Source organism: Hippocampus comes, unplaced genomic scaffold (genome assembly GCF_001891065.2).
Source record: "Hippocampus comes isolate QL1 unplaced genomic scaffold, H_comes_QL1_v1.1 scaffold57, whole genome shotgun sequence".
NCBI classification, from domain to species: domain Eukaryota; kingdom Metazoa; phylum Chordata; class Actinopteri; order Syngnathiformes; family Syngnathidae; genus Hippocampus; species Hippocampus comes.
The window spans coordinates 1,852,782-1,875,120 of record NW_017805039.1 but is presented as its reverse complement, the minus strand read 5'-3'; the positions used below and the strand labels follow the sequence as shown (position 1 = coordinate 1,875,120).

The window sequence follows — 22,339 nt, the reverse complement described above, 5'->3', positions numbered from 1 at the left end:
GGCGCGACCGCGGCGGGTGATCCTCCTGCACCGCCTCCCTCGGTATCGGGCCAGCAGACGCCGGAGTCCCGCTGCTCTTTGCGGCTCTCGCTCGGCTGAGGCCGCGGACGTCCTGCGGTCGCTTCTGTGGTCACTGCAGCCCCGTGAGATCTGCGGAGGTGAACGCGACGGCACCGTCAACGCGAGTTGCCAGAACCATTCGACTCCTGCGTCTCCCCCTCTAAAGGCTGCGGCGTGTCCTTTCGTCTTCAATCGGATTACACTTTTTACCACCGAAAGGAATTTGAGTGTATCACCCACCGGTCGCCCTGCAGAATTTCTCCTCAAGTTCCACGGCGTCCAAAGTGGCGCCGGTGTAAAGTATTGAAAGTATTTTTTTTCTGTGGAACTTTGTCGAGCCTCGCGTGTGAAAAGGAAGCACACTTTCAAAATGCGTCACATCCCAACATGGTCAAAGGGGAAAAATATTATCGCAGCCAATTTTTTGTTGTCTTATTAACCCTCACCTACCACACCATGCAGTGACTCTTTCAGTCGATTACTCTCTCAGGTGATTGTTTTCACGCTTTTACCCGTGAACCAAACTGCTGAAAAGTAAATGGCATGACAGTATTTATATATTCGTGGGGAGTGGAAAATGTATCTCTTCCTGTTTGTCCAAACTGAAAGCGACTTCCTCGGCGCGCAGCCACAAAGACTCTCCTGGTTGCCGACACATTGGATGCGCGTTAATTCTCATTTTAAAGTTATTCTTTTGCATTATTATTCTTTTTTTTGAGTGGGGAGGGGGGGGGGCAATAGAGCCAAATTTTGCGCCGATTAATCACCGTCTTTGCGCAATGTTAATAATGTGACAACATGATTTGTTCCAGTCATATGTCAAACATTGAAATTGTCACCATTATTTTTATTGACGCGACATGTCGTTGTTATTATTTGTAGCGTGCGCGCGTCCTCGTCTGCACGTGAGACATGCGCGCCCTCAGCAGGCCAATGCCCACACAAGCATCTCCTCTCCACCGCACCGAAAACCGGCGTCAGTCTGTTCGCTCCCTATGTGTTTTTTATTGTTATTATTATTCTCACCATTCCGAAAAAAAAACATGCAGGTGAACCAGTCTGCGCCGACCTGTCACGTAACACCACGAAAGAAAAAAAAACGAGGGCGGGAGGGGGGGGGGGCGTGAACCCCGCGAACTCGTGGAGATTCGACACTTTAAAACACTATTAAAAACATCGACGCTGTTGTTGTTTTTGCTTAATTATAGCGCCTCAAATGTATTTAGTGAAGACCGTAAACGCACCATTCAATGGGACCCAAAGTCAGGGAAACAAAAAAGAATCAAGAAACAGTAAAGTCCCTATAAGCTATATTATTAAGACCCTTTGAGGGGACAAATATTCTAAAAAACACGCTTATAAAGATTAATTTGAATTCGTTCTTAAGCAATTATGTTTGGAAATGTGTTGCCTTGAAGCGACGCAGCGTGACAGCTGACGCGCCGGCGAGCCCCGAGGCAATCGCGACTTCGTAATTGTTACAAAAGCCAATAAATATGAGAAAATAAGTACCGTTCGCATCCGGTTCGGACTCACCTTTGCATGTCAGTGGTGACACATGTCGACGGGCTCGTCGAACACTGTTTAAATTATCTGTATTTCGAAGTAATAACAACAATATCGACAAAAATACCAGTGAGTCGAATGAAGTAGTTCCCCGGAGAAAAGTCCAAATAAATCCTCAAAGTTGTGCTGAACAAATCCGTGTTGAACAATGTGTGAGAGTAGATCAACAAGTCCAACGGAATGTCTTTTGTGTGAGGTTTCCTTCCTGTGTTCCGCTAGGTGCTCACCGACCGGCGGTCGTCTCTCCTACTAGGGTCTCCGGCTGCGCGTCGGGGTTATTTGTATTCAGCATCGTGGGCGGGGCCTCAGGCCTGACTCCACAACTGGCTTTTTACTCTGTCGCCACTGCCCCCTGATGGGCCAAGTGCAGTAAGGCAGCTGAAGGTTTGTTTCTTTTGCAATTGTACCTCTTTTTTAACTCATTCACTCCCAAAGACATATTTGTATGTATTTTCAGACTTCACACATTTAATCCCATGTACTTAGGTTTTCTTTTTTCCAAGCTTTCTTTTTTATACGGGTCTGAAAATGGCTGGTACTGAATGAGTTAATCAAAATATTAAGTAAAGGGCACATTGCGTTATATCTATTTATCTATCTAGCTATAGATTCTGCATATCCATCCATTATCTAATCCGCTTTTCCTCTTGAGGGTCTCGGGCGTGCTGGACCCTAACCCAGCTGTCTTCGGGCAGTAGGCGGCCGACACCCTGAACTGGTTGTCACCCAATCGCAGGGCAAACATCGACGAACAAACCATTCGTGCTAACAGTCACGCCTAGGGACAATTTAGAGTGTTCAATGAACATGCTGCACATGTTTTTGGAATGTGGGAGGAATCTGAAATACCCAGAGAAAACCCACGCAGACACGGGGAGAACATCCAAACCCAACACAGGAAGGCTGGAGTCAGAGTTGAACCCTGGACCTTTGCACTGTGAGGCTGGTGTGCTAACCAGTCGCCCACGGTGCCGCGCACACACACACATATGTTTATATATACTAAATTAGCACTGCTCCACACTACATGCTACATGTTGAACAAATTGACAACAGTACCAGCCAGTAAACACCACCATACAAGTGTAAACTTACTTGTATGGTGACCCCTCTGTGTGTGTGTGTGTGTGTGTGTGTGTGTGTGCGTGTGTGTGTTTGTGTGTGTGTGTGTGTGTGTGTGTGTGCGTGCGTGCCCGTGCGCCTTTTCATGAGCTAATACCAAATGCAATGCTCCACTAATGGAACGCCAATTGGTTCCCATGCGGTGATCCATGACCTCTACCCCCAACTCTCCTCATCGGACAATAGCAGCCACCTGGACTAATAGTTGGTGTGTGTGTGTGCATGGTGTGTGTGTATGTGTGTGTGTGCACGCGCGTGCTTCATGATATTGACTGGGTGCAACTTGAGAGGTCGGGACACAATAGCGCTGTGACTCTGAAGACCTAACACCATCCTGTGAGAGGTCACAGCTATGTGACACACACACAAACACACACGGGTCCTTAATCACCCCTTTCACGCAGAGGTTGCGTAAGTTCCCTGTAAAAGTGTGTTAATACAATACTTGAATGTATTTACATGTGAGCTGAATGCCTCTGGGTACGTTTCTAACAGTGGCGTATATGTCAAATTAATTTCCCGTTTTGATAAAGAGAAATAGTGCCGTATTGTTGCAAAATGTCATATCATGTATTGGTGTGTTGTTGAAGGTGTGCCTTTCAGGGGTATGGCCGACTGAGTGACAACCGGAGCAGAAGCCGGTTCGTCTAGGGGTGAGTGTGTGGGCGTGAGTCGTGGCCTACAGCAGCAGTGTTGACCTCAGACTGGTTGAGGGTTTATCTTTCGGCAGTTCAACGTTTCTAAGCACACAGCCGAGATATGGAAGGAGTGGCTTCAAGAACAACCCCGTCAATGTCCTCGAATGACCCAGTCTCAGATCACAAGTGGATCTCGTTTAACAGGAGGGATCTGAAAATATTGTCGTCCTCCCTCTTTGCCAATATGTCACAATGTGACTGTACAAAATTGTTGTTTTCACTGTTAATTGGTCACAATACTAATTTATCTTACATTCTGGCTGCCCTTGTCTCTTCTTTGGGTTTAAATTACACACAGTAAAGAATTTAAGTGCTTGTGTACATGCTTGTGTGTGTGTGGGGGGGGGGCAGAGGGGGGCACCCACGCATGTGTTCTCCGCTTGTTGAGGATTTGCACTGGTGTGCTAGTACAGTTGTTCTCACTTGGCTGTGATTAAACAGCAGTGGCACACACACACACACACACACACACACACACACACACACGCACACACACACACACACACACACACACGCATCTTATTTTTCTAATGCAGTCATTTTCCTTTTTATTATGTATTCGTAGATAATTAAAAAATATCCACGTAAAATAAAAATATAAAATTAAAAAACAAGATGGAATCTGTCACATAACAGGAGCTTTTTTTTTTGTGATGAAAAATTCATTTATATAAAAAAAAAAGACTGCTGTGTGGTCGAAACAACATAGCCCTGTGTGTGCATGTGTGTGTGCGCGTGCGTGTCTAAATGTCACGAAAAGGCTCCAGCATGTGTTGTGACACAATGACACAACCTGCTGACATTTTCTCACCAATTTTTCTCTTCATGTATTTTCAACTTCACGTGTTTTTGTGTGCGAATTTCCACCGACGGCGCATTGCGCATTCGCACAAGCGCGCCTACAACCAGGTGATATTTTGGCAGCAGGATGCAGATATTCAGATAAAAGATTCAAAGGTTGGGGGGGGGGCAGGAGCTGATGGTGTTTCCCCCCACGCACATGTGAATCAAGGTCTTCACAATGTCAGCAGGAACATCACGATTTTGACAAAGAATCTGCATGCTGTCATAGGACCATGCAAAAAATATACGACTTTTTTTTTAAGTTAAAAATGTGTGTAAAGTGATGCTATTGTATTTAAAGGCACACAGAAGGAACTCACTGGTTGTCCTTTGTGTCACCTTACCAACGACATTGTGTGTGTGTGTGTGTGTGTGTGTGTGTGTGTGTGTGTGTGTGTGTGTGTGTGTGTGTGTTGTTGTTGTTGCGTGGGCATGTGAGGGAAGACTGGAAAGGTTACGGGCTGAAAGGTGTCAAAGGGCTTGCGTTTTTGACATCTTTCATATTTTGGAGAAGAGACATTTTGTGGTTTGGGTGTACGTGTGTGTGTGCGACGTGCGCGTGTGTGCGCGTGTGTGCGTGTGTGTGTGCGCGCGTTAGCCACAAAACAAAACATACAGGAAAAAAATAGAAATGTGCCATTACAAAGATAATAATGCTCATTAAGAGTAACGCCGTGAGTAACGCCGTTTTTTTTTGTCTTTTAGACATCACGAGACACACACGCACTGAGACGGAGAAAACACATTCTGTATTTAAACAACATTAAAAAAATCAAACATTTGGCAATAAAAAAAGCTCAGTGACAAAAAGTGGCATAAAAAGACGAACTGTCCAACATTCACACACACGTGCACGGAGACACATATACAGTAAAACAAAATATTCGTCAAATGCATGCACTTTTCTGTAGATGAAGATCCTGAACCAAAAACAAATTATCAGTGCAACGACATAATTAGCCTGAAGTGTGACTTTAAACACAGGAAGCGGACAACACTGCTGAATTTATTTATACACAGGAAGCGGACAGCACTGTTGCTTTTCCTCCCGCCATGAGTTTGCCAGGGCACAGGTGTTCACGTGCGTGTGTGCATGTGATGTGGTCATGCACACGCATGCCACACATGTACACATCCTTTTTTTGCACCTGTGGAGTCAAGGCGTGCAGATGTGGTGTGGCGAATACGCGCAGCACGTGTGAGAGGCTGCTGCGAGTTGTTACATCATCATCATCGCCGTCGTCGTTCAATCCAATTTTATTTATATAGCGCCAAAGGAAGGAAGTTCATGTCCCATGAAACACATATTTCACCCTTCAGTTTTTTTCCGATACACTTGGGAATTCCAAACGCGGAGGAAACACTGTCTCAGACTTCCTCCGACGTGAAGACACACAGTGTAAAAGACGCAATACACAATAATGACCGACAGAGGTCCTCACGTGTTCAAAAATTGAAAAGCAAAGAAGAAGGGAAGAAGAAAGAATTAACGCGGAGACCGGAGAGGGCTGTGCGGGAAGAAATGGGAGGAAAGAAAGGACAGGTTATCGGGATGGCCGATAAAGGAAGGAGGAAGAAGGGAAGGAAGGTATACACAGAGAAGAAATGAGAGCGGAAGAAGGACGGAAGAAAGGAAAATGGAAGGGAGCGAAGAAAGACGTCCAAAGAATGGATAGCACGAAGTTAAGAAGGAAGAACGGGAGGGTGGAAAAAGGAAACCAGGAAAGGAAGTCCGAGATAGCAGGTAGAATGAGAGGAAGGTGACAGAGGGAAAGAAAGAATGAACCAATCAAGGAAGGAATGGAGGAAAAATAAGATTGAAGGAAAGGAAGAGAATCAAAAGTGGGAGGGGTGAAGAAAGAAAACAGGAAGGGAAGAAAAGCGGGGATAAAAGAAAGAAGATGTAAAGATGGAGTAAAAAAAGGAAGAAAATGAGGAGGTATCGAGGGAAGGTTGGAGGTAACGAAAGGAGTGACCACTAAAGAGAGGACAAAAGGATCGAGGCAAGGACAAAACGTTGACAGGAATAAAAACAAAGGAGAGAAGGGCACAGAATGAGTGAAATGAGGAAGGCTGAAAGGGAGGAAAGGAAGGAGAGAGGAAAGGTAAGAATTAATGCAAAAACTGTCATAGCGTCAAGTCAGTGTTGTGTTTACTTCCTGCTTGCGTCATGCCCTCATGTCCCAATACTTCTGTCCACGCGGTTCTCACCATGTCAGCGTGCTTGAATGCAGCACACGCACGCAAACAATCACAAAACATTTCACATGGTCCTATTTTTACTTTTACCGAAGTAAAGCAGTTGAATTAGAACTTCTACCTTTACCAGAGTACCTTTTTTTCAAAAAGTATCTGAAAACAACCACCACAGCAAAAAGTAAGCATTTTATATTTCCTTTTGGTTTCAAAAAATGGAATCCTTTACCAAACGGTTGCGATGTGACCTGATGGTGAAACAAAACGCCCAAAACGTACTTTAAAATCCAGTTCTTTTAATTCAATTATTTTTGCTTCGATTGATTCATTCATTGTGCTCCTTCTGTCATGATTTAATACAAACCCACAGATCTATTGTCCATGGAGCTGATCTCAGCTTTTCAGGAAGCTGCAGCAGTATTATTTGTTCTTTATCGAGAATGAAGAATGTACTTATGAGTATTGCTATATGATCTGTCTATATGTGCTGCTCCACTGTTTGTGTTCAAATATTAATTGCTCAAAGGGTTAGAATGCGACTATATAGATGCTATTTTGTAGACGATGGTGTTTCCCACTATGTGCTAACATTACACGACCAGAATTTAAGGCCAAGTTGTTGATGTTGTTTTAAATACACAATGTGCAATTCTCTTTGTTTTTATGTTTAGTTTGACAGTAAAATTAATCTGGGCGTGACAATAAATAGCCGAAAAATGAACAGATTTGATGCTTTAACATCTGCCTGTGCGGCCTCCGCACAAACAAAGACCCGTTTGTGTGCACAAGACAAATCACAGGACTCACGTGCTGTTTGCAGGGGTGGGACGCTAATGCAGGCCCTTCGATTTAATCATCATCATCGTCAGCATCTTCTTCCATGTTCTTCTCGTTCTTTACAGGAGGTGACAACGCATGCAAAGAGTGGACTGCACTGGAAGGATTAAAATATGGAGGATGATCCACAAGAAGGTCAGGATTACACAGAAAATGTGTCACCACGCAAAAAAGGTATGATTTTTTTTTGTGTGGGGTGGGGGTCATTTTACTACACTTCGCTCAGACAGTAAAACATAAAAAGGAAGAGCACAAGTCTGTGATATGAACTACTAATATTACTGCCGTACTGATAAGCTAAATGAGGAGCTGAGTCTGCACTCCAGTACCTGTATATCACTATATAGTCTTTGACTGACATGTCAGCAGAGTTTGCGAAACTACTTCATACTCTCTACTAAAGTCTTGATTTTGTAAATAGAACTTGGGAACGGAAAAGTGGCTTCTTAAAACTGTCAGGTGCATACTACTATCCAAAATGTCTTGATAAAATGATTATTTATTTATTTTTTTTATATTTTTTATAATCAGTGTCTTGAAAGCATTTTCCCAAGTTCCACGGGTAAACAATGCAAAGTTAAGCATTTGTTTTCATACTTAGGATGGGAGTTGTGGGCTCATAAAGCTCTCCTTCAGAAATGACTTTTAGACAGTACTTCAACTCTTTTCATGGATTATAGGACAGAATCACATCACTAACCTCCCCCCCATCCCCTCAACAATGTTTTGACAATTAGTCAACACTCTTTATTATGCATTTTGGGTGGTTACTCATGGAAATTTCAAGAATGAATAAAGTTTGTCCATTTTCCCCCAAAATTGTTATCGAAGAACAGTATGTTGTACAGTATGTTTTGCAGATGTACGTTGTCATGCACACCGGAGTGATTTATTTTATTTTTTGTTAGTTTCTTATATTACCGAATAAGTGTAGGGAGTAGGTGTTAGTGGATAAATCATGTCCTAAAATTCCAATTTTGACTTGATGGTGAAACAATGAAAAAGTCACATGCTCTGCTCTCGTGCCAGTGGTACGAGACTTGCTTCACATCTTGGAACGATACTGTATTTTGGACGAGTTCGCCTTGCATTACTCAACAATAAACACGTCTACATACATGGCTTTTATTATTTAGGAAATGGAATATGGTTCTAAATCAGTCTGGCATCAATCACATTTTGGCAATAGTCACATTTTCTCGTATATGATGTGTATTTTTGTGTTGTTGTAAATTGCTGGAATGTAACAAATTTGTTTTTCTAGTATAATTTGCCTTTCGCGCCCTTTGAGCAGCCCTCCGGCATGTCAGGGTAGCAACACTGTGTCCTTTCTTGTGCGTCTGTTCACATGACAGCAAAGTTACTTTGCCGTGCCTTCAAGCCAGGTTCGTCGTCTGTGTGTGTTGTCAATGCTGAGTGTGTATTTCACACAGCGCTGCTCACCTTTGACATTCATGGGACAAATGGAGATCGTTGTGAGGCTAATGTCACGTTGCATGTCGCAGAGACGTAAATTGCGCACAAACGGTACTTTCTCCATTCGGGAATATGTATGAATGACGTGTGGAGAAGAATGGCGTGTACTTCCAAGCATGCATGCATTATGATACCGTGAAAGAGTTCTAACTACAACATCAATGCTAGCTTCCTGAGCCCATCGTTGGAGTTTGGCATTGTGTATAGCATTAAGCTAGCTGGTTTGAGAATAAACATTTTTTATTTTTTTTTTAATTGGACACTATCTGCCAAATTTCTTCCTGAGGTGAAGTTCAGTTCAGTGCTGCTATTCCAAGGCACCACTGCATTAAAATATTATATTTTGGTGCCATCTAACGAACGGTATAGCTGTGTGTTTATTGAGCCGAGGGGAGGAGCTTCAATTCGCTAAGCCATAGCTCTGTCAAATGGGGAAAAAAGTGCTTTGGTGCCATTTTGTGGCTTCTACATTTGTTTATTTTCATTTATTTTTGTATTTGGAACTCAATTGTGCTTTTATTTGTCCAGATAAAGAAGAAGATAAAAGTGTGCAGGATGCTCACATGGAGGTAGCGCAGGTAAGAAGCATTGTTAGCATTGTCCCGCTAACTATTTACATGTATTTTATGTTAAAAAGTTTTATGCTGTCAACCCCCAACCAGAATTCTAATCATATACACCAGTTTAACATGAAAACAATTTACTTAATTAATCAAGCAGCAGGGAGACTTCAGGCCTGAGTTTCCATCATGCCCTCAACACGAAAATGAAAACAGTTTTAACGTGGCGCAGTTGTACACGAGTGAAAATCTACAATAATGAACACTGTTAACAGTGCCAGTCAACACGACGCCGGCATTTTGACGTCATAGTGATCAGAAAACATCAAGTTCCATACGCATGTTCACATTTCCCAGGATAAGTGAATCACCTCAAGGCAAGGACACTTTCTGTCTCTCGCTCGCTCTTTCTGTCCTCCATCTTTCCATCTCTGCGTGCGGGTCATGTGAAAGGCATCAGGCGGGAGGCATGCGTTTTATTTTATTTTTTTTTAAACCCCACTCTCCATTTGGTGTCTGCTGCACCCGAAGGCTCTGACGTTTCAGGAATCCCTTTCAAAAGGTGAATCTTGTATATTACAGTATTTTCATTCATACATTACTCACAGACTGATTTCAAATATTTCTTTGAATGAAAATCCCCAATTCTATATCTCGCAAATAAGTCTTCTACCTGACGTGAAGTATAACTACGTGACGTGTGCTAACTCACTGCCAACAACATGGCGCTCTGAAGTGGCCACGCCAGCAAACCATAGATTGAATTTTTTGGGGGGAGGGGGTTGGAGGGCACAGCTCGTAGAAAACTGCTGATGTGAACAAAGGCACTCAAGTTCGTATATTCGCTCGATATTAGTGCTTTGTGCGGGGTCGTTTTAGTAAAGACCCCCCCCCCCCAAAAAAAAAAAATCAAGAAAACTAAAATGGTGAAAAAGGGATCAACGTGGCATAATTGCGTACTACATAGTTCTCAGTCTTTAGAGCAATTACTCTTCAAACATGTACAACAAATGTAGAAACAAATCTCTGAATTCACATCTTAACGGTTTGTGTCATTTCATTTCCACCAAACATCTCTCGCCTTTTCTAAACCTTTCAAATAAAAGCAAATACGCCATGCATCCGTCCATCAAATCTAAAATATAAACAATCAATGATGTTCTAACCACGCAGCTTCAAGGCCTGGTGGCGGAGCTGCGCGAGGGGCTCCGCGATTGCCTGGTGGAATTGTGCGAGCTGCACAAGAAGGACCGGCGGCTGGAAGAGAGCCTGCAGGCTCACCAGAGCGACGTGGATGATAAGATTATGGGTCTTAAGAACACGCTCAACACTTTCAAGGTGCTGATCACACCATGAAGTGAACCTTCCTCATCCAATGCACATACACACACACATGCACGATGAGTGTGTTCTCGATGGATGTGGAAAAGCATCAGTAGCCTAATGAGGAACATCTGACTGAATGGAGGCAGCAGAGTAATGTAATATATTAGACAGGAAGGCGGCTATTTTAGACATTAAGAGGTAGCCATTCATCGGGACTCACACAAGGACGATTTATGGATGACACTATTTGTTTATCTACACACACTGAGGTGTGTGTTGTGCTCGGTCACCTACCAAACACAAACTCCTACACATTTTACAGAGCTCCTGATACGGAACACTAACTGTACCAACCTCCATCATTCCTATCTACCTGCCAAAATCGAGGTCCTACCGACTGACCATGGAGAGTAAGGCGTTTTTAGCCGAAAAAAATGACCATGTATAGCACGGCGTTTTTAGCCCCCAAAAAAACGAGCATGTATCGGAAGGCGTTTTTAGCAAAAAAAAAACCCCAAAAAAAACGACCACGTGTAGTGAGGCTTTTTTGGCAGCCCAAAAAAAACGAGCATGTAGAGTAAGGTGTTTTTCAGCCGAAAAAAAATGACCACGTATAGCACTGCGTTTTTAGCCCCCACAAAGCTAGCATGTATTGGAAGGCGTTTAGAGCAAAAAAAAAAAAAAACAACAAAAAAAAAAAAAAAAACGACGATGTATAGTAAGGCGTTTTTGGCAGCCCAAAAAAAACGAGCATGTAGAGTGAGGCGTTTTTTAGCGAAAAAAAATGACCATGTATAGCATGGCGTTTTTAGCCCCCATAAAACGAGCATGTATCGGAAGGCATTTTTAGCAACAAAAAAAACAAAACAAAAAAAAAACAAAAAAAATACGACCATGGATAGTAAGGCGTTTTTGGCAGCCCCAAAAAACGAGCATGGAGAGTAAGGTGTTTTTAGCCGAAAAAACTGACAATGTATAGCATGGCGTTTTTAGCCCCCATAAAACGATCATGTATCGGAAGGCATTTTTAGCAAAAAAAAAAAAAAAACCGACCATGTATAGTAAGGCGTTTTTGGCAGCCCAAAAAAACGAGCATGTAGAGTGAGGCGTTTTTTAGCCGAAAAAAATGACCATGTATAGCATGGCGTTTTTACCCCCCACAAAACGAGCATGTATCGGAAGGTGTTTTTAGCAAAAAAATAAATAAAATCGACCATGTACAGTAAGGCGTTTTTGGCAGCCCAAAAAAACGAGCATGTAGAGTGAGGCGTGTTTTAGCCGAAAAAATGACCATGTATAGCATGGCGTTTTTAGCCCCCATAAATCGAGCATGTATCGGAAGGTGGTTTTAGCAAAAAAATAAATAAAAATGACCATGTATAGCATGGCGTTTTTAGCCCCCATAAATCGAGCATGTATCGGAAGGTGGTTTTAGCAAAAAAATAAATAAAAATGACCATGTATAGCATGGCGTTTTTAGCCCCCATAAATCGAGCATGTATCGGAAGGCGTTTTTAGCAACAAAAAAAAAAAACAAAAAAAATACGACCATGTATAGTAAGGCGTTTTTGGCAGCCCAAAAAACCAAGAATGTAGAGTCAGGCGTTTTTCAGCCGAAAAAAATGACCATGTATAGCATGGCGTTTTTAGCCCCCATAAATCGAGCATGTATCGGAAGGCGTTTTTAGCAAAAAAAAAAAAAACCGACCATGTACAGTAAGGCGTTTTTGGCAGCCCAAAAAACCAAGAATGTAGAGTCAGGCGTTTTTCAGCCGAAAAAAATGACCATGTATAGCACGGCGTTTTTAGCCCCCACAAAACGAGCATGTATCGGAAGGCGTTTAGAGCAAAAAAATAAATAAATAAAAATGACCATGTATAGTAAGGCGTTTTTGGCAGCCCAAAAAAACGAGCATGTATCGGAAGGCGTTTTTAGCAAAAAAAAAACCCCAAAAAAAACGACCACGTGTAGTGAGGCTTTTTTGGCAGCCCAAAAAAAACGAGCATGTAGAGTAAGGCGTTTTTTAGCGAAAAAAAATGACCATGTATAGCATGGCGTTTTTAGCCCCCATAAAACGAGCATGTATCGGAAGGCATTTTTAGCAACAAAAAAAACAAAACAAAAAAAAAACAAAAAAAATACGACCATGGATAGTAAGGCGTTTTTGGCAGCCCCAAAAAACGAGCATGGAGAGTAAGGTGTTTTTAGCCGAAAAAACTGACAATGTATAGCATGGCGTTTTTAGCCCCCATAAAACGAGCATGTATCGGAAGGCATTTTTAGCAACAAAAAAAACAAAACAAAAAAAAAACAAAAAAAATACGACCATGGATAGTAAGGCGTTTTTGGCAGCCCCAAAAAACGAGCATGGAGAGTAAGGTGTTTTTAGCCGAAAAAACTGACAATGTATAGCATGGCGTTTTTAGCCCCCATAAAACGAGCATGTATCGGAAGGCATTTTTAGCAACAAAAAAAACAAAACAAAAAAAAAACAAAAAAAATACGACCATGGATAGTAAAAAAACAATCATTTATCGGAAGGCATTTTTAGAAAAAAAAAAAAAAAAAAAAACCGACCATGTATATTCAGGCGTTTTTGGCACCCCAAAAAACGAGCATGTAGAGTGAGGCGTTTTCTAGCGGAAAAAAATGACCATGTATAGCACGGCGTTTTTAGCCCCCACAAAACGAGCATGTATCGGAAGGCGTTTAGAGCAAAAAAATAAATAAATAAAAACGACCATGTATAGTAAGGCGTTTTTGGGAGCCCAAAAAAACGAGCATGTAGAGTAAGGCATTTTTTTAGCCGAAAAAAATGACCATGTAGAGCACGGCGTTTTTAGCCCCCACAAAACGAGCATGTATCGGAAGGCGTTTTTAGCAAAAAAAAACAAAACAAAAAAAAAAAAACGACCATGTATAGTAAGGCGTTTTTGGGAGCCCAAAAAAATGAGCATGTAGAGTAAGGCCTTTTTTTAGCTGAAAAAAATGACCATGTATAGCACGGCGTTTTTAGCCCCCACAAAACGAGTATGTATCGGAAGGCGTTTTTAGCAAAAAAAAAAAACCAAAAAAAAAACGACCATGTATAGTAAGGTGTTTTTGGCACCCCAAAAAACGAGCATGTAGAGTGAGGTGTTTTCTAGCGGAAAAAAATGACCATGTATAGCACGGCGTTTTTTGCCGAAAAAAAACGACATAGTATAGTAAGGCGTTTTTGGCACCCCAAAAAACGAGCATGTAGAGTGAGGCGTTTTCTAGCGGAAAAAAATGACCATGTATAGCACGGCGTTTTTTGCCGAAAAAAAACGACATAGTATAGTAAGGCGTTTTTGGCACCCCAAAAAACGAGCATGTAGAGTGAGGCGTTTTCTAGCGGAAAAAAATGACCATGTATAGCACGGCGTTTTTTGCCGAAAAAAAACGACATAGTATAGTAAGGCGTTTTTGGCACCCCAAAAAACGAGCATGTAGAGTGAGGCGTTTTCTAGCGGAAAAAAATGACCATGTATAGCACGGCGTTTTTTGCCGAAAAAAAACGACATAGTATAGTAAGGCGTTTTTGGCACCCCAAAAAACGAGCATGTAGAGTGAGGCGTTTTCTAGCGGAAAAAAATGACCATGTATAGCACGGCGTTTTTTGCCGAAAAAAAACGACATAGTATAGTAAGGCGTTTTTGGCACCCCAAAAAACGAGCATGTAGAGTGAGGCGTTTTCTAGCGGAAAAAAATGACCATGTATAGCACGGCGTTTTTTGCCGAAAAAAAACGACATAGTATAGTAAGGCGTTTTTGGCACCCCAAAAAACGAGCATGTAGAGTGAGGCGTTTTCTAGCGGAAAAAAATGACCATGTATAGCACGGCGTTTTTTGCCGAAAAAAAACGACATAGTATAGTAAGGCGTTTTTGGCAGCCCAAAAAAACGAGCATGTGTCGGAAGGCGTTTTTAGCAAAAAAAACCCCCAAAAAACCTTACCTACCCGACTCCTTTCTACCTACTTCCTTAGCCTACCTACTTGTCATACTCTCCCTACACTGTACAATGTCTCAAACTCAGCTTCACATTCCAATCTACAGTGCCGTGAAAAAGTATTTGCCCGTTTCCTGATTTTTGTGTTCTTGCATACTTATCACACACAAAGATTTCAGTTCATCAGACCAATTTTAATATCCAAAATCCAAACCTACCTGTAATTGCCCCCTGAACCTAATAATGGGTTGCTCCACCCTTGGCTGCAAAAACTGAAATCCAGCGTTTCCGATAATAGTGAGTCACATCGCCGTGGAGGAATTTTGACCCACTGTTCTTCTTCACAGAATTGCTTCGTCTCTGCCATGTTGGAGGGTTTTCTAGCCTGAACTGATCATTTAAAGTCACACCACCGCATCTCAATCGGATTCAAATTCACACTTTGACTAGGCGGCTCGAAAATGTTAATTTTTTTTCTTAACCCATTAACTTCTCCCCTAACTCTGTTTACCTGCCAACCTACTTCGCTCCCCGCTGTACCCCGTCCAACTTCTACCTACATGCAGGACACAGCTCAAGCTCCATAACCCAAAAAATCCACCTCCTCACCAACCCATCTACCCAAAACCCTTTTACCTGTTTCCATTTGCAGGAGGAGCTGAGCGCTGCGTTCTTCCACATCCACGACGTGTCCAACAGACAACAGGAGCTGATCAAGCAGCAAGGACAGTTGCAGCCAGAGACCCCCATCACTGTCCCACATAGGTAGCCCTTGAACTGTAATGCTCATAATATGTTCGCCATGTAAAGGAGAGACTCACACGTATTTCTGATTGGTCCAAAAGCAGGAAGAGCTCTAAGTCCGATGTGCTGAGCGCATCTGAGGACGAGCGCCTCTGTGCACCGGGCCAATCGGAGCTCAATATCATCCAGCGCTACTTTGGCGAGTCACCGCAGTCGCAGAGGAGTGTCGCGTCCGCGCAGAGTGAGCGGCTAAATGGCGTTTTGTGAAAATGTTCCATGAAATGTAATCAAATGAAATATGTTCCAGCATCCACTTCGGAGCAACAGAGATGCTCTTCGTCCAGAAGTCCGGTGTGGGGGGACGGCAGGAACGGGAGAGAGGACACGGAAACGCCGGACAGTCTCAATGAAAACAGTGAGAAAACGCAATCCCACTCCCACGAGGTACACAAAATGATCAGGAAATGGCTGTGGATCGATGCGGTCATGTTTCATTTGCCATAAACTCAAACTTTATTTGTAGGACACTTAACTGCAACTGTCACAAAATGCAAACAACATACAAAAAAACAAAAAAAACAACAAGAAATAGATTCATAACAAAAACCATGAGAAAAGGAAAATAGTTTCTAATTTCTTGAACAATTATACAAATTATTGTAATAAAAAAAAACAGATGAAAAATAAGAAACAATAAAACACAAGGCAAAATGAAAGAATATAATAAATGAAATACAATTAGGGCAGCTGGAATTGAACTCTGCACCTCTGCACTGTGAGGCCGATGTGCTAAGCATTCAACCACCGCGTCGCCTTCATTGAAATTAGTAAAATCTAAATACACCGGAATCCTAAATGGCTTAAAAAAACCCAGTAGGATCGAAAATGCCAGTTAAATAAAACTAGATACAATAAAATGAAAAAAAAAAAAACAGCAAAAAAATTCTAAATGGAGTATCATCAAGTGAAATTAAAAAATGAGATTAAAGTAAAAGATAAAATCAAGCAATAAAATGAAACAAAAAGAAAAAAATAAAACAAAAAAAATAAAGTCACGCCAAAAAACAAAAAACAAAACAAAACTTAGTTCCCCACCTCAAATGGAATTAGGCACAAATGCTGGAATTCACAAAGAATGCAATTTCTTCTTCTTTTCTTGCAGGTATGAGACAGAAGGCTGCCTTGGAGCTGCTGGAGTCGGAGAGGATCTACGTGTCCCACTTGTCTCTGCTGCTGAAGGCCAACATCTCCTTCAACGGCTCGGAAGCGCTTGCTGCCAAAGACAAACGGTGTGTGTGGGGGGGGTCGCTGCTGAAAACAACTTCATGATTAGTGGGCACACCTCCGTGCGCACCCGTGATCTAAAGTGAACTTTTACAGTGAATGGAAAGCAGGAAATGGAAAAAAATCTAATAAGACACTGTAGCTATTTATGTCATTGCGGTTCAAACCTCCATGCACGTGTTTACAAAAAGCACAATGGCTAATTCTTAATTCCTTTGGCTAGCGATCGCGTTGGGTTTTACACCGCTTTTGACAAAAGTTCATCACAAATTAAGTGTAAACGCGAGGGAACCACAATCCACAAAAATCGATGATGTCATGTCTTCCCCGGGCGGGCAACAGTCCGTTTCCCAGCTCGCTGAGGTTCCTGATCCAGCAACACCTGGACCTGCTGCACACCCTGCAGGACCGCATCCTCAGGCGCCAGTGGCAAGGCATCATGGGAGATATCTTCATGAGGCTCACCAGCAAAGAGGTCGCGTAACCGAATATAGTCCAACACCGTAATCTACTGCCGATGCATTATTTTTTATTAATTTTTTTCATGGAATGAGCATGAAATATACTTTTCCAGGTCACCAATACATGCGCTGACAATCATCATGAGCAATAGAGCCAAACATTTGGCTGTCATGACGCCTCAATTTCTAATCAATCACAATCCCTGACCTGAAAAAAAAATGCCAGCACAGTTGTGAAACAATCCCCCTCGTTGTACCAAAAACTAACCAGTTGCCAACACTGTGCACTGAGTATGTGACTTGGGCGTGGACTGTTTTTTTTCCTCCCCCTCCCCCAGAGTGACTTCCTGGACTTGTACGTGTCCTACCTCAAGGAGCTGCCCGACTGCTTGGCCGTGGTCACCATGCTGGCCTCCAACGCCATCAAATCTTCCGCCTTCCTGGAGGTAAAAACACAACACAGGCCCCGCAATGGAAAAACAGGGACAATTTGGAGTGTTCAATCAGCCTGCCACGCATGTTTTTGGAATGTGGGAGGAACCTCACAGTACCCGGAGAAAACCCACGCAGGCCCGGGCAGAACATGCAATCTCCACACAGGGAGGCCGGGAGCTGGAACTGAACCCGGTACCTCTGCGCTGTGAGGTCGATGCGCTAACCACTGGCCCACTGGGCTGCCTGTTAAACTATGAGCCTATTTTCATATTTCTGTCACGTAATCCAAAACACAAAAAAAAAAATCACGAACAACACAAAGAAAAATCACCCTGAAAAAAAAAATCTCTCTCTCTCTCTCCTCTGCCTCCTTCTCACCCTCCTCACTCTCCCTCCTTCCCACCCCTTCTCCCCCTCCCCTCCGTCAATACCCCCCTCCCACTGATTGGCCAACTTGGACCACGCCCCGCTCTTGCCGTGATTGGTGGTCTCATTGTCTCTAAGAGTGACATCATGGGTGACGAGTCCAAACCCTCCCTGCACACGCTGCTCCTGCAACCGGTGCAGAGGATTCCAGAATACTTGCTGCTGTTGCAGGTGAAGCACAATACAGACAAAAAAAAAAACCACACTTAGTGCTTTTATATTTATGTATCTTATGTATACATCTGTGTGTGTGTGTGTGTTTAGGCCTTGCTGAGGCAGACGGAGGCCTCGCACCCAGACTACTACCTACTGCTGGTGTGCATCCAGCAGTTCCGCAGCTTCTCCAGCCAGCAGCAGCACCTCCTCCAGCGCAACCAGGAGCTCCTGATGCACAACCGCCAGGAGGTCAAAAGGTCCCAACCGTCTCACTGGCAAAACACAAAGCGAGGGAAATACGGACGACGTGTGCGCGTGTTCCCCCGGCGGCAGGTCGTCCATGAAGCAGCTTCTGAGGACCATGGAAGGCGGCCTTCAAGGATCTCCTTACCCCCACAACAGCACTTTGCTGTAAGTGCAAGCTACAATCGTTGTGTAAATAAAAAGAAAAACTCACCCACCAGCTTGTTCTTTGTGGTCCATTCAACGTGGACAAGGGAGCACACGAACCCGGCCAAACACAGCAAGCAGCGTCTCCTGGAGCAGATCCAGTCCGGCCATCGCTTCCACGATCGGGATCGCGCGCAGGAGCCCGAAGCCAACTGCCGCGATGCCGATTGGCCGCCGCCGCAGCTGCAGTACTACGGCCACGACTTGGACTTGCGCAAACACAAACCCGCAGGTTTGGAAGGTTCTTGGGTTACCTGTAAAATCAATAAATGCAAATCGGAATGACCTCGCCAACCTTTTGGCTTCCAGGTCTGGGCAGCATTCCCGAAACCGAAGCATCCGAGCGCTCTTTCCAGCATCACCCGCCTTCCCGAATGTCGGAATTCAGGCAGGTCCAGCCGGGCTCGGCTCTGGCCGACGCCTTGGAGGAGTTCCTTCTCCCACCGGACCCCCCGGGGCTGGAGTGCCTCTACGAGGAGGAAAGGAGCTCCCTCCACGAAGCGTCCGCGTTCGATCGCTGCTCCTCGGCCTCGTCCGACTCGTCCATCGACATCGCCTTCGTCAAGTGTCCGAAAGCTCCCGCGACCCCGTCGCGCCACGTGCCGACAAACCGGGACGCGTCGGGCGACGGGTACAGCAAACCTCCGAACGAGGCTGTGCTGATGCACTACGCTCACCCTCGCCCCCTTCAGGCCAGCCAGCGCAAAAAAAGCAAGGTGAGAAGATCAGCCGCGGAAGATTCTCGGCAACTCATCGACGCGTTTTCTGTCTTTTGCAGTCGCTGAACGGCCTGCAGATGGACAGCACGGCGGTGGACGGCGGCCACGCCAAGCTGGAGCGGCAGGGCAGCAGAGGTTGCGCCACACCCTCGCGCAAGATCCACAGCTCGCCGGGGAGCAGGAAGGACGGCGAGAAGCCGAGCGACGACCTTCACGGGCTGCTTGGTTTGGTGGGGGTAAACGCACCGATGGGCATGATCAATCGCCACGTTGCAATTTTGAGCACAAAAGATGCGACAAGGACATTTGGGTGATAATCGTGAGAAAAATGCTTCGGAGGAATTACGATGGAACGGTCACAAGTTTGGTTCACATTTTTTTGGGGCTACACGAATGATCACAAATCATTTTGGTCATGGTTAAATTCTGAAGAAGGTGGTGCGTGTATTTCGTTTATCTTCTTTTCTCAGAATTTTTAAAAAATGGGAAAAATGTGGCTTGGGAAGAACTCATGACGTTTGCTCATTTCCCATGAAGCACAAAGTGGCATGCTCATTTTTATCCAGACAAACTTAACACCAGCATGTAAAAAAAAAATTTTTTTAACCGAATTTGGACAAGGAATTTCACTTTTTTTCGCCACTAGAGTCACGGTAGAACGGGGGGGGGGGGGGGGGGGTGTCTTCATAAATCAGAAAGTAGCCCTGCTGAAATTTACGTCAGTTTCAGTGAGAAGACAAAAGAAAATATTGAGACCGGTTTAATTTTTGCTCCGGTCACTTTGGCACTAGCGCGAAAGTTGGAAGATGAAAGACTTGAGATTTACTCCCACGTCTTTGCGCTCGCTCCTCTTGTCAGGACCAGGCCACGCAGCCATGGGGCGGTGAGGAGACCCACCACCACACGCCCTTCAGCGAGCGCAGCCGCAAGCAGGACAAGGGAGGCTTTAGGAGCTCCTTCAAGAAACTTTTTAAGAAGAAGTAAGAAGTGGGACGCCGTGTTTTGTTTTAGTCCAATAAAAAAGTAGGGCGTGCCCGATGATGAAACCGTTGCTTTCTAACAGGGGCGGCGACGACAAGAAGGACAAGGCGGCGGAAAAAGGTCACGAAAATCAACAAGCGGACATCAGAGGCACTGCGGTGTGAGCGCGTGTTAAACTGCATCTGCACCACAATACGCTTTGATTATCCACCGCACCGAAATAAAGCGCAACAGGTGGAAGAACTAAAATTCACAAAGAGTGAAAAATTTACACTGCCGCAAAAGTTTTACAAGTGCAACAAAATGGCGACAAAGCCGAAAAACTTCTCAACTCACTTCCACGTAGTTCTTTGAGAGCTGAGTTTCAAACGGGAAGGCGAATTCGCCTAACTCAGAAGCAGGTGGACGACACAGCAAGGCGACATTGTCAAGATTTTTGCAGACTATTCACAAATGTGAACGCTTTGGCTTCAATTTCGACATATTGTGCTGATCGAATTGTAGACACGCATACGTTTGTATGTCTGAGCTAGCGCTTCTGAAATTAAGGCCAATTTGGATTTGTTTTTTTTTTTGTCTTTAAAGTTACAAGTAAGCTGATGTTAAGTATCATTTTATTACAAATAAATGTCAAATGTATTTCCTCACTTGGCGACAAGCGGCATTGAATTATTGAATCACTATAAACCACGGCCGACCAAGATGGATTTTTTTGAGGCCGATGACAGTTTTGATATTGGGCAGAGCAAAATTCCGGTAAGTGATTAATGAGCCAATTAATTTGAAAAAATGTCAAATAAATGACAAATACTTTTCAGTCCCTCCCCCCTAGCAATTACAGGACGAACATTTAGCCGTTTAACAACAGTTTACCAGTAGTTTAATTTTACAACACAGAACAGAATCTGAAAAAAAAGGCCTTTTTATTGTTCGCGTGTTTGAATGTCGTTATCTTTGTCTCAGGTTATAATAAAACTAAAATAAAATGTGTGAAAGTTGAAAAAAAAATTGCAGATTTTTGCCTATTTTAAAAGCGCTAATGATGACCGATTAATCGGTTGGGCCCTAAATCTAACCAACAAAATGACCATTTGAAATATGGCATCGCATTTTTTTTTTTTTAATGTGTTAACCTCTCATCCTCATAAATCTTGTTACACTTCTCAAAACAAAATTATAGGCAATTGTACAGTATGTAAAACAAACCCATTTTTATTTTACACTATATACATGTCATAACGTGCGTATTGCAGCGTGAAAAAACACAAACAAATATGTGTGTGACGCAAAAAATAAACAAAAGCGTCAAAACAGAACAGATGAAAGTCGGACATTTAGTGTGTGTTTGTGTCAGTGTTCACATTAAATATGCTGGGTGGTAAGAGTAAAACATATTGGGGCGTTTTTTTTTTTTTTTGTGTAACAGGAGGTAAAATTCAAAACACATTTCAGTGGAAATGTGTCATTCATATTGTCAAATGTGACTTGACAAATCCACACCATCACGAGGCCGACTGAATCTAAATTGACACGGTGTGGGTTTCACATGAAATGAGTCAATTCCGCATTTTAACATCCACGTGATCATTCGTGGAGGGGGGGGGGTGGGTCACGATTACGTTTTGGACAATATAATTAATTCAGTTCTCTTCTGGTAGACATTTCACAGCTTCCCAAAATACAAACAAGGAGAGACCTTTTCTCCATCTTGTCCAGACGATCACATGGGGCACCGGAATGGCCTGTTTACGTTCAAGTTTGCCTTCATTCTCATTTTCAGATGGTTCCTAAATTGACCCTGCTTCGGAAATTCAAAGACTCACCACACATTCCTCTCCCGGAATTGGGAGAACAACGGGCAAATCGTACACAGCAGCTTAAATGGACACGTGAGGAGGTCGAGCAAGAACAAGTGTCCGGCGGAGTTCAGACTCAAGGTCAAGAAGAGCAATTACTGAAGAGAAATTTGTTCACAACAGCATATCGAGCGTCACCCGGCAACCGATGACGAGACAAGGATGGGTGTT

General features: G+C 43.5%; 2 protein-coding genes across 3 annotated transcripts in view; one reads left to right on the top strand and one right to left on the bottom strand.

The window, feature by feature from the left end:
• The window catches only part of bcl2l11 (BCL2 like 11), a 15,028-nt gene extending 13,138 nt beyond the window's left edge, over positions 1-1,890 (bottom strand). The window contains exons 1-2 of the mRNA XM_019864259.1: positions 1,597-1,890; positions 35-150 (exon numbers count right to left, since the gene is read on the bottom strand). Coding sequence (XP_019719818.1) covers positions 35-150; positions 1,597-1,604 — 124 coding nt within the window. The 5' untranslated portion in view covers positions 1,605-1,890. The remainder of the gene's footprint in view (positions 1-34; positions 151-1,596) is intronic.
• Positions 1,891-2,786: 896 nt separating this feature from the next.
• Positions 2,787-21,617, top strand: arhgef33 (Rho guanine nucleotide exchange factor (GEF) 33). Of its 2 annotated transcripts, XM_019864165.1 has the most exons (19): positions 2,787-2,956; positions 3,339-3,401; positions 7,388-7,496; positions 9,327-9,376; positions 10,532-10,696; positions 15,309-15,421; positions 15,502-15,641; positions 15,708-15,815; positions 16,563-16,689; positions 17,027-17,159; positions 17,484-17,591; positions 18,085-18,177; positions 18,271-18,419; positions 18,496-18,573; positions 18,660-18,844; positions 18,922-19,328; positions 19,391-19,561; positions 20,190-20,311; positions 20,395-21,617. In XM_019864165.1, exons 3-19 carry the CDS (start codon positions 7,436-7,438, stop codon positions 20,474-20,476), a joined length of 2,292 nt encoding a protein of 763 aa, XP_019719724.1. In that variant the 5' UTR covers positions 2,787-2,956; positions 3,339-3,401; positions 7,388-7,435; the 3' UTR covers positions 20,477-21,617. The 2 variants fall into 2 exon arrangements, with proteins under 2 accessions (XP_019719724.1, XP_019719725.1); XM_019864166.1 differs by lacking the exons at positions 2,787-2,956; positions 3,339-3,401 and adding an exon at positions 6,315-6,394.
• Positions 21,618-22,339: the final 722 nt, after the last annotated feature.